This window comes from Botrytis fragariae, assembly GCF_013461495.1.
Source record: "Botrytis fragariae strain BVB16 chromosome Unknown tig00000255, whole genome shotgun sequence".
Classification (NCBI taxonomy): domain Eukaryota; kingdom Fungi; phylum Ascomycota; class Leotiomycetes; order Helotiales; family Sclerotiniaceae; genus Botrytis; species Botrytis fragariae.
Genome location: NW_023501004.1, coordinates 65,365 through 83,616, shown reverse-complemented (window position 1 = coordinate 83,616; position 18,252 = coordinate 65,365). Strand labels below are relative to the sequence as shown.

General features: G+C 26.5%; 3 protein-coding genes across 3 annotated transcripts; 2 read left to right on the top strand and 1 right to left on the bottom strand.

The window, feature by feature from the left end:
* Nucleotides 1–10,145: 10,145 nt before the first annotated feature.
* Bfra_011806 (uncharacterized protein) lies at nucleotides 10,146–10,328 on the bottom strand (the record flags this gene model as incomplete). Its single annotated transcript, XM_037342132.1, has 1 exon — nucleotides 10,146–10,328. One exon carries the CDS (start codon nucleotides 10,326–10,328, stop codon nucleotides 10,146–10,148), a length of 183 nt encoding a protein of 60 aa, XP_037187790.1.
* A 3,181-nt stretch (nucleotides 10,329–13,509) lies between these two features.
* Bfra_011805 (uncharacterized protein) lies at nucleotides 13,510–13,995 on the top strand (the record flags this gene model as incomplete). Its single annotated transcript, XM_037342131.1, has 4 exons — nucleotides 13,510–13,536; nucleotides 13,617–13,767; nucleotides 13,793–13,825; nucleotides 13,961–13,995. The coding sequence occupies 4 exons, from the start codon at nucleotides 13,510–13,512 to the stop codon at nucleotides 13,993–13,995; spliced, it is 246 nt and encodes an 81-aa protein (XP_037187789.1).
* Nucleotides 13,996–14,067: 72 nt separating this feature from the next.
* On the top strand, nucleotides 14,068–17,214 carry Bfra_011804 (uncharacterized protein; the record flags this gene model as incomplete). The annotated part of the gene is made up of 3 exons (XM_037342130.1): nucleotides 14,068–14,251; nucleotides 14,304–14,408; nucleotides 14,462–17,214. The coding sequence occupies 3 exons, from the start codon at nucleotides 14,068–14,070 to the stop codon at nucleotides 17,212–17,214; spliced, it is 3,042 nt and encodes a 1,013-aa protein (XP_037187788.1).
* Nucleotides 17,215–18,252: the final 1,038 nt, after the last annotated feature.

Below are 18,252 nucleotides of genomic sequence, written 5' to 3'. Positions count from 1 at the left end.
CTATAAAGATTAATCAAAAACTATTATATGGAATATAAGAAATAAAGGTAATAAGAATTATATACCTTATATAAAGTGTATTCAATTCTTTTTGTTTAATTACTATAAGGATTATAGAAAGTGTTTTAAAAAAAAGCAAAGTTTTTCTTTTAGATATTAAAAGTATTAGATATATCAATATTTATCTTTTCCAGTGTTTTTATAACCTCTAGTCATTTGTTTAATAAAGCTTTAAGACTCTAATTATATAATACTATCTAAGAGAATAAATATTTATAAGAGCCTTAATCACTTATTATACTAAACTAACACAAATTTTTAAAAAACAATTCCAAATAAGAAGTCTACTTATATTATAATATTAGTTATACTAATAATAGAAAAAGAGGATAATGAATTCCTTAATTTTGATTTGCTTTTATTATTAATATAAAGTATTTCTTCTTCTATTACTAAATTATTTTAATCATTTATATATTCTTCTTTAATCAAAAAATTATTATCTCTTTTTTCAACTAAGAAATAAAGATCTACTTCTTTTCTCTCAATCTTTAACTATAAAACATATAAAGATTAATACAAAAACTCTTTTTATTATAAAAATAAGATTTCAATTTACTAAGGATACTAAAGGATTAATAGTTTTTGTAAATAAAGATAAAAAGGTTATATTTGAAATCAAGAATAATAGTAATTTGGATAATGAGTATTATATTATTAGTAATAAGAATATAATTGATTTTGGTAATAAACTTGTTAAAAAGAAAAGATAGTTTGATTTGTTATAGTTTGAGATTGAATTTACTACAAAAAAGTAAGCTTTTGAAAGTAAATATATTATATAAATCTTAATAATATTATTTGATTATTATAGTTATTATTTAATATAATATTATTATAATCTTATCAAAAGTAATTAAAGTTATATTTATTATGATTTATTTAATCTTCTTAATCCTTATATTTATATTTTAAAGATTTAATAGAAATATAAAATAATTAAACTTTTATTATAATAAATTCTTAGTTAATCTATTTATTATTATTTTTATAATAAATAAATAAATAAAATAAAAACTACTTTTTATATATTCTTAATATAATTATATATTCTATATATTAATATATTTTAGCTTAATAATAATTCTTTTATTTTTATTAATAATTAATCTAATAGTTTATTGATTATTATAAAAGATTATAACTAACTATTTAATTATAAAATTGATTTCCTTAAGGAAATGAAATATTATTAATATTTCTTTTGATATATACTTAATTATTAATAATTCAGTTTCTATTATTAATATAATTATTATATTTTATCTAGAAGTTTTTTATACTATTAGTTTTTTAAATAGGGATATTAGAAATTCTTAAAATAATCTTCTTGATTTCTTATTATTAGCAAATAAGGTATCTAAAAATAACAATAGCTGTAGAATTTGTTCTCTATAATATTCAATTATATAATATCTTATATTCCAGAAATACTAAATATAATAATCAATTGCTTTTATATAATCTAAAAATAAATTAATTAAAAAGTGATTAAACTGGAATATTATAAAAGCTATATTTACTTTAATTATAATTACTATATATAATACTAATTCTATCTTTTCTTAATATATTTATATAAATATAATAATTATTTATCCATCGAATTTTATAAATTCTATAATAAATAACGGAATATATAAATTACTCTTATTGAGATTAAATTTCTTTATAATCTTTTTAATATATATATTATATATTAACCATAGTTTTCTTATCTTTTAATTGCAAATGATTTAAATACCCAAAAACCACTTTATATTATTTAGATTTCTTAATTTATAGGTTATTTTAATATTAAAGATAATATTATCAGCTATAAATATATTTTTGTGGTAATATATAATTTATATATTATTTATAAAGAATAATACTAAAACAATTTAATCTGGATTTGTGAAAAGATAGGGTTTCTTTTTATATTAATTTAAATCTAGGTTTTTTAATATTTTACTAAAATTTTTAAACTAAATAGTAGAAGAATCTCAGAGATTATATAATATACAATTAAGTATCATATACTTATTTGGTTTTTTAAATCTATTAAATAAATAGTAAACTATAGGTATATCTAATAAATCTTTTTGAATATTAATAAATATATTTATAATATCAAATTGCTTTATCTCCAAATTATATTTTATTATTAAAACTATAACAATTCTAAATGATCTTTTAATGAATATAGTAATATAAATTAATTCAATTATATCTTTAGCTTGAAGATTATTATAAATAATTAATCTAGCTTTATATTTGTTAAGGAATTTTTATTTATTATATTTATATATAAATATTTATTATAATAAAATAAAAGCAATTAGTATATCTTTAGTATTTATTTTATATTAGATTTTATAATCTTTCAGATTGTTTATTTTAATCTTATATTTATATTTAAATTATTTTCCTAAAAAGTAATCTTTGAGATAATAATAATACTATAGTAATTTGGGTAATCCTAAGAGATATAGTTTGAATAGTTTTTTTAAATAATCCTTTCTCAAAGTATTAAATAGACTGGTTTTTATTTATATAATAAAAATGATTATATTATATATAATAATAAATGAATACTGTTTTTTTTGTTCATTTATATTTGAATAACTAAACTAAAATATAGTATGAAAATCTTTAATATATGAATTATCTTTTTGTAATATATTTATAATAAAAATATCAATAAATATCTAATTATATAATAACATTTTATTCTATAATCTTTTTTATTGTTAAATGAGATATTAGTAATTCATAAATATATTAATATCAGGAGTTGATTGATTAAAATCAAAGGATTAATATTCATTTGGATTAAGAGTTGAATAAAGAATTTCGATTCTTATAATCCTTTGTCTTTTGAATACTTAATTAGGAAATAGTGAAATTTGATTTTTCTTGAATTAATCAATTATATATATTAAAGGAGATAATCTTTCTAGTAATATTATTTCTTTAATTATATATAAGTCTATAGTATTAGTAGAACAAATATCTAAATTACTTTTATACTTTCTATATATAATTTGAATAATACTATTAATATATTTATATTCTATATTTTCTAATTAATTATTATAATTACTCTATATTATTAGAATAGAATATATAAATTCCTTTGTTTGATTAGTTTATTCTTGAATTGAAATTTGGTTTTCTATTTCTAAAACTTTTTCAGAATACAAAACCTTATATGTACTATTACTTTTGAAATTCAATAGTATATTTTTATTCTCTAAATATATTCCCAAATTCTATTCTTTTTGAGATATATTTATAATATATATAATAGTATTATTAGTTTCAATAATAATATATATTAAAATCATTATATTGTTTTTTTGATTAATAATAATTCTGTTAATATTGATTATTTGTTGAATATCAAAAGTTAGTATAAATTACTGTAACTCTTGATCTATGTGAATATTAATGGTTTTATTTAAAAGATTTATTTTATATATTCTTTCTTTAAAGAAAATGATATTTCGAGTAATAATAATTCTCTTAAGCTTAGAAATCCAGATATAATAGATTAATAAATTTAATATATATTTAATAAGATATTTAATATTAACTTTAGGATTAGTTTTATATATCTTTTTATTTATATCTAATTCTTATTCTTTATTTAATGAATATACTCTATATCTATATCAATAAATCCTACTCCAATTTAAGTATAAATCAATAATTAAATGATCTATAACTAATAAAGCAGATAATTAGAGATATTTATAGAATCAAGTATTTAATACTTTATTTAATAATTTAAATAATTAAGCTTTGAAAGAACTAATATTATATAAATAAATAGTAATTTATATTATCTCGATTTATAATAAATCTAATATCCCTAAGGATATCTATATTTTGATTTATTTAGTAATTATTTTTTATCCTATTTATTCTAATCCTTCATTTGATTTATATATATTAAATAATAATAACTCTAGTTTTATATCTTCGATTTTAATTCATTTCTCAAATACAATGTTTCCTATAATCCTGATAACTAAGGTATTATTATCTTGCTTAATATAGATTATTGAAAAACTATATTTTCGGAATATTCAAATAAGAAAGTTTTGAATTATCTCGAAGACCTCAAAATACATCTTTTAATATAATAGAAAACTAAAGATCTTTCTATTATATATATTTTTGATTATTAGAAGCCAGAATACTTTTATATATATATATAGAAAATCAAATAAATCTTATTATATCTTATAAAAAGAATAAAGTGATTAATATTCACTAGGAGCTTATAATATTATTTGCTTAGTATATATATATATACAATCTATATATTCAATTTTAGTAAGTCCTTTTATCTTTATATTTCTTATTACAAGAATAAAATGTTTAAGAACTTCTTTTTCTAAATATTCTAATCTTTTATATTATAGTTTTATAGAATCTTTTTAAAGTTTGGGTGAATCTTTTGATTTATAGAATGGATATGTAATCTTTATATTGAGTATGGAATATATAAGAATATATGGATTTATTAGTATAAAGTTTAAGGAAAGTAAATAAAAGGAAAGTAGTTTGTATTTTAAGAATAAGAGATTATCTTTATAAATATATTGAGTAATAATATAATTATTCTCAAGATTATTCTTTCGTAAAATAAAATTTATTCCTAAAAACCATATTCCTGTTTTTATAAGTTTTGTTTTCGAGATGATATTAATATGAAATCCAGGGATATAAATGATATCAAAAAGAATCAAATCATTTTTTGAATTCTGAGATCTTTATAGAATATTTTTAATTGTCCGAGTACCTTATCCGACAACTTAAAATCTTATGATCCCTACTTTAATATAATCTAATTATAAAAAAGATATATATTATTAATAAAATACATAGTATTATTATTATCAAGTATAATGCTATTAGAGAATAAATAAAGTAATCCTAATAATATATTATATATTCTATAGTTAGATTGATTTTGAATAATACAGACTATTGTTTTTGCTTTTGGATTTCTAAGATCTAATAATTAAGAAATCCTGCTCTTTAAATTAATTCATTCTTTTTATTCCCAATTCTTTTATATATTTGATTATCGATTATCCTTGATTCTTTTTCATATATTATTATATTCATTCTTAGTTAAAGTAAATAAGTTCCTAGAGCTATATTTGTTTATAAGAATTAGCTCTATTAATTAATAGATTTTAGAATAATATCTGGAATCAGCTTTTCCATTTTTCTAATCAAACTCTAACTTATAAGAACAATAATATTGATTATTATTCTTCTTAAATTATTCTCTTTTTTATATATTCTCTTTTCCTTATGGATTACCTGGGTTTTGCTTGGTTTGAAAATTGATTATTGAGAATATATCCTTGCCTTTTGATATTAAAGAATCTTGATAAATTAATTCATTAAAAATATCTTCAAATTGCTTTAAAAAGTAATTAGGGATTCCAAGTTGATTATTAATCTCAATCTAAATAAATATAGTACTAGCCTATATAAAAAGTATTCATATATTTATAATCTATAAAAAGTTAATAATCATTAAATTATTCTCAATCTTAATATAATAAGATTTTATACTCGTATAAACTTTAATCTATTTGTTATATTATTTAATAGAATTAATTCAATCTAAAGTTGCTTATTAAAGAATATTTCGATATTCCTATATAATAATTGATTTTTCTATTGTAATTATAGATATAAGCTTATTCTATAGTTTTTGAATAATTGCTTTGAATAGTAAGGCTTTAAATTCATTGTTTTCAATTATTAATTCTATAGAATAAGAAATATTTATTATTTCAGTAATCCATTTATAGATATTCTGATACAATTTATATATAGTATTATATTTATTTCTTTTATTATAATATTCTTCTTATAATATTAAATACTTTATAGAAATATTCTAAAAAATATAAAAAGTAAATAAAGGAATAAAATTCATTTAAATATCTCCTTCTTAATCTTATTTAAATTTATTTTGATGTATAATAAGATTTTACTTATATTTTACTTGATTAATTATATTGTATTTATTTATAAGTTCTAAAATCTTAATAAGTTCAAATAGATTCTTAATAAACTAGTCTTTCTTATAGATAGAGATTATCTAATAAAAATTTTCATTATCTTTTAAGGATTCTCTAATTTCAATTAGAGTAATCAGAATAATCTTGTCTTTAAATAATTTAATATTCTTCTAGATATCTTTCAATATATAAAGATATTATAAATATAAAAACCATTTTAATTAATATTTATAGATAATTAATCAAATAACTTTTGAGAAGTTGTATTTTAATATAACAAATTATAATAAAATTAAATATAAAAGGATATTTTATATTTGAAGTAAATTAAAAGATATATATATATATATATATATAGTTTAAATACTAATCAGACTTATAATTATTATAAAGAATAACTATATCATTTGATTACTTTGATTAGGAAATAAATATATATAATAATAATAAACTAGATTGACTTGAGATATGATTATAAGAATTATATTTATCTTATATATCTGAATTAGATAATAGAATTGCTTAATTAGATTAATAGAGTTTATTAATATTAATAATAAAAGAGTGTTTTGTAATCATATAAATAGGTATTTTAGAGAAGTACTATGCTCAATCACGTAGTGTTACATAAGACGGTGATTTCCGTGACAATAATATTTTTAATCTTTTAAAAAATATAATTTTAGATAGGAAATATAAGTGTTTTTTAATTGTTTTGATTTAATTAAATTAATATTTGAAATATAAATTAAACTAAAAGAAAGAATAAGTTTTTATTATAAAGAGGCTTGAGAAATAGTGATTAGTTGTAAATACTAATCTTGATTAATATTAAAAAGCAAAGAGAATACAAATAATATACTGAATTATATAATTATATTTATTTTATTTATTTTATAAATAGAATTTTGGAATTCTTTATACAAATATTTTCTTTTTCTAATTTGAAATAATATTATAATAAAAAGATTATAATTATAATTACTTTTTTTGATATATATAACTCTTTATTTTATTATAATAATACTATTAATATTTTTATTTATTGAAAGACTTAAGATTATATATAAAGTATTTTAATTTTTTTGAATAATATAAAAGATCTTATAATATTAATATAAAAATAATATTTATAGAAATTTGTTAAATTAAAAAGAGTAGAGATTATTAAATAATCAAAAAATATAATAAATCAAGAAGTTTTATAAGGACTTCAGAATACTTCGATTTATAAACTAGATTCTTTTTTTCTTTACTTTTCAAAATGTTTTCAAAAGTAATCTTTTATTTCATTTTATCAAAACTCCTTTATTTTATTTTATTAAAACTTTTTTGCTCTATTTTCCTTCTTTATTGAATCTAAAGATTATATAAATAATATAAGAGGCTAATATAATAATAAAACAATTAAAAATATTGAAATAAGAAAATTTATTATTAATAAAAAGTCTAAGGTTAAAAAAAGTATTAAGAAGTTTAAAATACTTATTTTTAAATATAAACTAAAAAGAATTTTATTTAATAAAAAAAGAATTTGTAATTTGAGTAAATAGAAATTGTTTATTAAATTTAGATATCGAATTATTAAATTAATTTTATATAAAGCTTTTGTTAAAAGAGATTAAGTTTTATATTAATATTTAAACAAATCTTATACTTTAAGTAATATTTATAAGGTTTATATAACAAGTAGTTTAAATAATTAAAATAAATCTCTAATTTCAATTCTTAGTAATTGAGGTATTATAAAAAACTATAGAAATAATATTAACTATTTGTTTTAATAGTAGGTCTTTATTTCTTTTATATAAATATATATTAAAATATATAGTTCTATAGAATATAATATAATATATAAAATAAACTATTATTATAAAAAGGAACACTAGGTTATTATAATAAATATTAAAAAAAGCTATAGAAATTAATAATATTAGTTTTACTATAATACAAAAAGATTTCCAAGAATATAAAAACTGATTTTTTTTAAATTTGTTTTTACTTGTTTTTATTTATTTTTATTTATTTTTATTTATTTATTTTTGTAAATTAGGGATATTAAATATAAGTAAAAGTATTATTAAGAAAGTATTAATAAAATTGAAATAGATATTAGAATATGGATACAGAATAATAATAACCCTAAATATATTTAAAAGTATTAAATACTCCTTCAAATAATAATTTAATATTATTTATATTATCAATTTATTCAAAAATTATTAAACGAAGTTATATTTAATATATTATGGTTTTCTATTATCTTAATAAAATATAATAGAATTCTATCTCAAATTTTAATTCAAAGGAATTAATTTGAACAACAAAATCCTTTGACTTATATAATCATTATTAATAGATTATTTATTACTTTAATATCAAATATAATAATATCTAGATATAGAAAAAGAATAATAATGAATTTCAAAACGATTTTTGATATAATAAAAGGATATCTAGTTTAATATTTTAAAGATAATTATAATTCTAATATATTTATATATTTCTAAATTTATATACAAAATTAATTGAAGTGTATATAAAAGCAAGACAATTTCTATAATTGGAAAGTATTATTATTTATTCTTCAATAGTATATTCAAAATAATATTCTAAATGAATTCCTTAATTTAAATAATTTTGAGAATTTATAGTTTATGAATACTATTTATATTACTATTATATAAAATAAATAAAACAATAAAAAAAGACTTATAATACTAAAGAAAAGAAGATATCAAAATCAAAGCTCTATAAGCTTTTTAAGAAATAAGTTTTATACTAAAAGAAATTAGATTTTATTTAATCTAATATCCTATAAAAATATTTAAGCAAAATAGAGATTTAATATTTGATTTCAAAGATTAACAATATCAAGGTATTTAGAGAAATATTATATATTCTATTAAAATAGAGTTATTGTCTTTTTTTAATATTAATAATATGAATATTCAAGGATTAAGTATAATATCAAGTCTAATAAAAGTGATACTAATTTTATCAAGGATTTTATTATTATAATTCTAATCTATTTATAATCTCAAGGGAAGTAATCTAAAAACCAAGGATTTATTAAATATTAAGAAATAAAAAAATATTAATAAATAAAAGAGTATTAATAAATAATTTAGTATTAATAAATAGAATAATATTAATAAATAGAATAGTATTAATGAATAAGAGAGTATTGGTGAATAAGATAGTATTAATGAAGAGCCTCTTGAAAATAAAGGGAAATATATATAAAGGGAATATAATAATTTGTATTTGAAAAGAGTAGGGAGAAATTAGAGGATAATATATTTTTATTATTATAATATAATAAAAAAAAGTTATAATTTATTAAAGCTTTCTTTATTTAGAGTATTTAATCGAAATAATCGAAATAGAAGTTCAATTCAAAAGAATAAAAAGATTTAAAAGAATACTCTAATAATCCCAGATATCAAACAAAGAAGAAGTAATCATATTGAAATATAGAAAAGAAATCAAATAAATGTATAATCTAGAAATTTGATAATAAAGATATTATAATCTTAGAGATAAAAAGGAATAAGGAGAAATAGAGATAAACTAATTATAAAACTTATAATATTATTTTTATATATTTTTTATTTATAATTTTGTGATTCATATAAGATCTTAATTTATATACTCTCAAATTTTTATATAAATATATAATTCAAAATATAATAACCAATCTATATATAAATATATATTTCAGATATAATAAAAAATAATAATATTTGAATTTAAATATAAAAAGAGGTGATAAATTTCATTAAAAATGATAAAGTATTTTTAAAATAAAAAACTTTTGTTATATATAACAATCAGATTAATTGTATTAATATTTTAAAAACGATTTATTTAATATATAATAAAGATATTATAGAATTTATAGTAATTACGAAAGGATTACTTCGTTAACCATGGATTCTGCCACCACAGGGACAGAACAGCTGTAACACATGCTATCTTCTCAACCACAAGACGATATTGTACTTATCGAATAAAAGTTTTTAGATGCTTGAAAAGAACTCCGAGTTTCTATCCGCTGTCTACGGATCGATAACTACTAAGAACATAGCCACCGCCATATGAATGAATAGCTATTCGCTGGGGCATACCTTTCGCGGGACTAGAAGTTGATGGTGTGGAATAGCAGGCTGCACTAATTGTGGCAAGACTGACAGTATAGTGATAGGCGATACCGCGATTTGTAGAGGGCATTGTGAGAATGGGCTGTACAACAATAAAAGAGTCTTATCGGGGTCACAGATCCGGTGGTGCGGTAAATGACTCGCATTATAGGGCCACCAAGTGAGAGAAACATGCAAATCAACAGCTGAATCGTAGCTCCAATCACGAATTTGAAGAGGCGATCTTGGGTTTTGATAGAAAGAGAACCATGCAAGTCAAATTGGCAATTCGATATCCAATAGTCACAACGTGATGTAGTTAGTATGCCTGAAGATGAAGTAAGCTTGGCATTCGATGCGGCGACAATGATTACCGACCTTCAAGCCTTGTTAGCGAGTGAACATTCGTGCTATAGTTCTATGGAGATAGATATTGGAGATAGGTATGTTCCATGTGAGAAAGAAAAGCTAAACCGTATACAAGATTCTATGGTGATTTAACTATAATGCCAAAATCTTAACTCTAAAGCTTAATCATTTCTTCTTTGGAGTCATAGACGGCTTGAAACCTTCTGATTTCATGGTCTCTGTCTCATTATTTTGATCCAATGCCTAGCAGCAATCTAGGTATCCGGCAGTACCATCAATATAATAGGCCCTTACTCAAGATGTGCCCTCAAAAAACGTTCTTATGATGGGATTGATCTCTAGCTCAATATTTGTAAATCAAAATGAATTTATCGAAGCCAATAGTTCCTGTTTGAATGTATTCTTTCAGTTTCTTTACTAGCCTGAGATACAGTGCCCGAATGTCCATTCGCAGAGCTCAATGTGGGGTTTATTCTCAAGGCTAGGTATTTGCACAAACCCAGTAATGACAAAGTTAATATTCCGGACGAAGATAAATTCAATATAAATCCCTATACAAATTTCTATTTCGTATATTACAATATTAATATATATATTTGTTAGTGATAAATAGAGCTTTTTGTTATTGACAAATTAAATCGATTCTTTTTGTAATCTGTTTATTATTGAATTTTAATTAAAAAAAAGAAAATGAGAACCTTGAAAGGCCTTAGAGCTTTCAAGATTTTTGAATATTAGAATTAAGAGAAAAATGAATAAAAAGATATATACATAGAAAGTTAAAAAGATAAATAAGAGTTAAAAAGGAAAAAAGGAATGAGTATAGAAACTAAGAAATGAATAGAAGATATTAGCTGAAAGTTTAAAAGGGAATAGAGTCCTTTTAGTAAATTATATTATATAAAGGAAACCTACAAAAAAGCTTTTAAGTAAAATTACAAGTTATATCACTATACTATACAATACAGAATATATTATATAAACAAGAATATGATCTGATTTAAATTTATATATAAATAAATTTGAATTCAATAAATAAAAATATAATAGAAAGATTAGTAATCCTTAATAGATTCTAATTGAAATACTTAAAAGAACTTTTCTATTATTTTATTGAAATCTAATAGGAAATCAATTTAGAAGGAAAAAAAGAGAAAGAAAGGGGGAAGGGTTGAAAAACAAGTAAAATTTAGAAGCTTTTTATTTAATAGATAATTATTATTTTAAACCAAAACTTTTAATCAATCTTTTAGAATTCAAAAAATTCACTAAGAACTTATTGATTAGAATAAGTTTTATAAAATATGAAGATTTAGATTAATTATATTAATACTTTAAAAACGATTTATTTAATATATAATAAAGATATTATAGAATTTATGACAATTACAAAAGAATCACTTTGTCAACCATGGATTCTGTCACTACAGGGAAACACTTCAAGGTAGGGAAGCTGATTGGGACTTTAGACGACGGGGATTCATTCTAATGATGGTGTCAGTATCTCTGTAATCTTTTATCTGGTTATATAATCAAGGCTCATGCACCTACGTTCAGATTGCAATAGATGATAGGCAGGTAGTTAAATGATCACGAGTCCCAGAATTTAAAGTATGCTTATCAACAAGTCAAAATAATTGATAATACTCGGCTTGAGAAAGCTGGAGTTAGTAATAAAATAATCAAACTATTCGCACAGGTCAGTACAATACCAAGGATAGAATTAAGTTAATGGATGTAATCACAACATCAGTTATCAAAATGGGAACCCAAATCTGATTCCTAGAAGAGCGGTGGACAAAGCATACTAGTTAATAATGACATTGCTTATGACGTCATGAATGGTCGTTGAAATATAGTTTTGACAGCACTAAATCTCTTTCAAGTATGCCCTGAAGAACGGTGAAGAGCGCTGGTATCTTTCCCGAAGAGATTCTTTGACGAGGGTGAAACCATACCTATGAATAAAAGGCATCACTACACTTGGAATGATTTGAAATTGGATTACAAGCTGTAGACTACAAGTCACCACTCAAAGACCAATAAATTTTACATTACAAGGCGAGAAAAAGCAATAGCCCCCGAAAGCGTCCACACTTTGAACATGGATATCCGCATCTGTGCTTTGAAAGATCAACGTTTAACACTTGCTCGGCTTTCGCAGTCATTTATTGATATTAACTAGATACCGAGGTAGTCAGTCGTATATGATTCTTTTGAAGATCAAAGTCTCTTGATTGGTTACCTGAATATTGTCATGATCTTTCCGAAAAGCAATTATAACCCTAGAATAGCTGACTGCCGAGGTGTGCTCGCGCACCTGGAGAAATTCACCCTCAGATATTGATAAGCCAGTACCGTTTTCTCTCCGGCATCGGAATCTCTGTAGCTGTAGCGTAATGAAGTGCCATCAGATCATCTCAGATCTTGAATTTAATTAGAACACTGAACTATTTTCAAATTTCTAATTGCTTTTAGACATTTAAATCTTATATTATTAGACTGCAGTCCGGACTATTGGATACCCTGGCGTTACTACATGCCATATCTACCTGTACACTTTCTAAAAATTGTTCGCCTGCGATTAATCTGCTGGTCATTAATTCAAACAGCTTGTTTCCATTCCACTTTGATATCGTTTCTAGTAGCATAGAATTGTGGGTCAAAAGATCTAGCAAACTTGGAACATTAAGCGAGTGTCTCACTCCCTCCCACTAGACATTCGTCTAATCTCGCAATATCATATAATAAATACAATCATAGAATTGTACTGACATCCGAAGTTTGCAATCTAAGTCCTTTCTGTTTTCTTTTCTAAAAGTGAAATGAGTCAAGGCTGCCGTAGTTGCAAGTGTTGTCGTGGAAATGAAGTTGTCTGAGCCCCACATTGAAAAACATTCACTATGCGACGGTGTCAACAAAATGAGCAAGTTTCTCCATTCACAGCCTTTCTGATTATGCCGTGATAAACCGTCAGTGAGAAGTGAGAATTCACCTACAATCTCACTAGCGCGCACAATCAAGATTGGAAATATACACTCAAGGACCTTCAAATTTCGACCACCTCAACAACCCCATCACTCTTCCAACTGTACGAAACACAACCATAACCTTCATATTCATCAAAGATCTTTACAAAAGACCAAAACTGTTTTTTTCAAGTTTTTAAAACTATTAAATCTTTAGAAACTGCATCGACTGAACAGATCGCCGTTACACGTAAGTTTCTCAATCTATCAACGGCCACATATCATTCGGCGTGCGCTTTGCTAATTAACTCCATTAATAGAGGAGATTTTCCAAGCACAAAAACTTCCAAACTATCAACCTTCACGGCTTTCATCTTCTTTACAGATACACAATTTTCCAAGTTGAAGATCGGAATGTAATTCATCCAATCTATCTTCGGCGCCCAAATGCTCTGCACAGTTTGCTAATTGATTCTACGGACAGTTTCAAATATGTCCAAGAACAGTCTCGACAACTTAGCCCCAGGCGTCAAGCCTGCTCTTTTCGACCCGAGGAAGAAAAAAGTTCCACAACAGCCGTCTTTGAGCCATATGCTCACCCAGAGACCAGCTTCTAACAAGGGTCCCGCAACTCAACCGCCCGTAGACACGGAGATGGGAGATTGCCTCGGTTCTGGTACGATGTTCTTTTTTAAATTCTCTATGTGAATTACGCTAATAAATTGCAGAGCCTGGTGTGGTCACCCCACAGCAAGGTAGTCAAGGAGTTGTACGAACCGAACCAGCGGAGAAGAAAGAAGCGGTAATATTCGGCGCGGGAATGTACGGAACCGGTATGATATCTGGTATTCAAAATCTTTATGTGAGCTGTGCTAACGGCTTCCAGTATCTGCGGATGGGAACAATAAATTCCATTCATCGAAGATATTCGGAATTTCATTCAATGGCGGCAAAAGAATCGACGAAGACGCGCTGAAGTTTCAGCTCGTAGCTCTTGACGAGGATTTCAAAGCCCACAAGAAGGATAGCAAAGAAAGATGTGACATGCTTGAGGCTGAAATCGTCGATCTCAAAACAGAGGTTCGCGAATTAGAGAAGCAGAAAATGGAGAAGACAAAGGAGATCAATGAGCTTCTTGGTTATACTAGCAAAGGAGCAAGTTTGACTGATCCAGCTTCTCAGAACACCCCTGAGAGCAACTCCACGATCGCACGTCTGACCACCGAAAAGAAAACATTGAACACCTTCAATCGTCGAATGATTCAAGATAACGAGAAGCTAAAGAAGGAAATCGATGATCTAAAGGAGAGAATCAATGATCTCGAGAGCGAGGATCAAGCCAAGGAGCATAAAATCCAAGCCCTTCAAGACGTGTTGGATGCTGAGAAAATGTGCCACAAAAGCGATATGGACACTTTACAAGGAGAATACAACGAACTCACAGAGGCTTTCGATGAACGTGAGAGTGAGTGTAAGAAGTTAGACGTCCAGGTAGACGAACTCATCGAGGAGCGAGACCAGCTCAGCCAGGAACTTGAAGATGTTAGAGCACAAGATATTTCTGATGAAGCGATTAAGTTTCTCACCAAGGAGCGAGACCAATTACAAAAGGAACTTGATGATGCTAGAGCACAAGATATTTCTGATGAAGCGATTCAGTCACTCACCAGTGAGCGAGACCAACTTGAACAGCAACTGAACGATACCAGACAACAGCTCAATCATTCTGAGCAAAAAGAACGGGAGAAACAGGCCGAACTTAACTCCATCATGGCGGAGATCGAGAGAATGAAGCCAGAATTTCATGAAACCACCCAAAAAGCTGCCACCGTTGATGGTTTGAATCAAAACATTCAATTACTCCAGGAAGAGCTTAACAGAGTCAAGAATGACCTCACCAATGCCAATGCTGAACGCTCGCAAGCTATCGAAGCCAAAGACCAGACCATAACCGCCGCTAACCAAGCTCTCCTCGAATTCAATTCCTCCAATTCTGCGAAGTTGATTCAACAGCTTCGCACGTCAATCGAAAATCTTGAATCCGAGAAGACCATTTATCAAAATAAGATCACCACGCTTGAGGCCGATATCACGAAGATTCACAAAGACCACGAGGAAAAGCTGCTCTCTATCCAACAAACCCATCAATACATTATCCAGAAGAAGAATGCGGCGATTGAAGGTCACCAGAATAAGTTGTGCCTTGTACAAAATCAACACCAGGAAATGGTCAAGGAGAAGGATGAGATGGTTCAGCGACTTAAAGCTGAAGCTTCTACTAGTGAAGCTTCTCTCCGAAAATTTGTTTTGGAAGCCAAAAAATCTGCTAATGCTGCTGAGTTGGAAGAGAAAAAACTGAGAGGTGAACTTGGTGTTGCCAAAAACTCGGTCCTTGAAGTCCAATCTGCCACCAAACTAATGCGAAACGATTTGACCAAGCTTCAAACAGAGATTGAATCTGTGAAGACTATCCTTGGGCAGACCGATAAGAAGGCGAAGCTGGCAGAGAAACAGTTGGCGGAGACAGCAGAGCTACTTGTTAAAGAGCAAAATGCTCATAAAGAGTGGAAGAAAAATCACTCTGCTGATGTCATTCGTCTTGCAGGAATGAGTAAAAGTTCGAGGCTCAGGGCCCATTTTGCGGAGTTTTCACCCTCAAACGTAACTGATCAAGAAGGCCTTTTTGAGTTAGAAGAGGAATCAGTAACTCCGGTTCGCACCCGTACCCTCGCCTGCGACGCACCATCCATAGCCTCTTTATTTAAATCAGACGAGTCTGAAATTGCGCTCATGAAGGCGACCATCCGATCTAGACTCGAAAGCGCTAAAGCCGATACCAAAGCCGAATTCACCGAAGAGATCAAGACGGAGCTCCGAGAAGAGTTGGTCGAGAGCATCAAGGTCGAGCTCCGAGAAGAGTTGGTTGGAAGTATCAAGGCCGAACTCCGAGAAGAGTTAGTTGAAAGCGTTAAGGCAGAAATCGAGGAAGCACTTTTAACATCTTCCACAATGCCCGGTCAGGAAATTCAAACTAGCCAGCCATCTGTCATGGCTTTTGAAGGACAAGAAAACAGCCTCAATCTGGCAGGTATTGTCACGTCCGATCCTGCAACTTCAACATTTGTACACGAGACCGCTGAACGTAATGCCTCAGCCATGAATGGCTCATTGATTGATGGTCAGACTCCAATCCCAGTAATTGTTACTAAGGGAAAATCACTTCCTAGGTCTAAGGCTTACTCTTGGTCAATGGTTTTCTTCATCCTTTTGTTAACCTCTCTTTGGACTGGCTGCTTGAGAAACTCTGGCATGTCCCCTACCTCGGGGGTGGTTCGATTAATTGATGCACCAAGACCGGCAATTATTCCAATTGCCACAATGAACGCACCTCTTCTTGCGACCCGCACGACCTTTCAGTTAGCGGTAATCCCAGCAACAGCTTCAGCTTCTGTCCAATTCCCTCAGGTCACAACAGGTGCTGTTCTTCCGAACTATGCCGACTACTTGACCCCAATTTTACACCGAAGCGGAATAATTTACCTGTACCGAATCGTTGCCAAGGTCAAGTCAGTCGTTACTTGGGACGTTTTCAAGACTTCTGGTGAACGTGTTGCGAGATTCTTTTCTCGCGAGGGTTAAATCTCAAGGAATTTCGACAAGTACTTACTGCACCATACTTGCTTTAAGCATATGGGCCGTCAAAGAAGTTTGATTATCTGTATTTCTATGTTATTCTCTCCTTTATTTTTCGGGCTTGATTGTCTTTTTTTTTGCGAGGGCGGCGACCCTTCCAAATGGTCCTAACCAAACTTCGAATGAAACTCATTCAACGTTCTCTACCATGACGAAAAAATCCGCAACTCGTTCCAAACAACTCCACGGTATGAGGCTCATCTGATATTGAATACCTTACGTCGAATTAGCATGAATTTCCCTGAGAAGGCGGACGCGTCTTCAATAATGGAGTATTTGTGTGACTTCTTTTGCAGGATATCTTTTTCGATGGTTCTTATGACGAGTTCTTTTACTTTTTAAATTTCAACGACAAGTAACGAGAAACCATTCTCGCAATTTCTGCACACTGACAATTCTTTTTCGACTTTCAGTTCTTTCCTTCCAACACCTCACACCTAAACATCAACATTTGCACGACTACGCACCATAGTTGGGATGAACGGAATCAGTTTTTACTCATCCCCCTAGGCAAGGGATGGTTTGACAGACTCTGTTCTCCTTTCTTAAAGGTATATGATAGGAGGAAATGTGAAAGATGGGTGCTTCCTTTGGCGAGGCTGTACTCATTCTGACATATCACTTTCTATCAAAAACTTTATCATACGGAGGCAACATAGCATAAAATATTCCCTTGGGCAAGGAGCTACTCTCATTTTTGACGCAATCTTCCAATTAACAGAAGACAATAGGAGAGGCAACCTGGAAAGTAGATATTTCCTTTGGCGAGGACTTATTCTCATACACGGGTTTATTCTCCTACCCTGTGGTGGCAGAATCCGTGGTTAACGAAGTGATCCTTTCGTAATTGCCATAAATTCTACAATACCTTCATTATGTATTGAATAAATCGTTTTTAAAGTATTAATATGATCAATCTAAGTCTCCATACCTTACAAAGCTTATTCTAATCAATAAGTTCTTAGTGAATTTCTTGAATTCTGG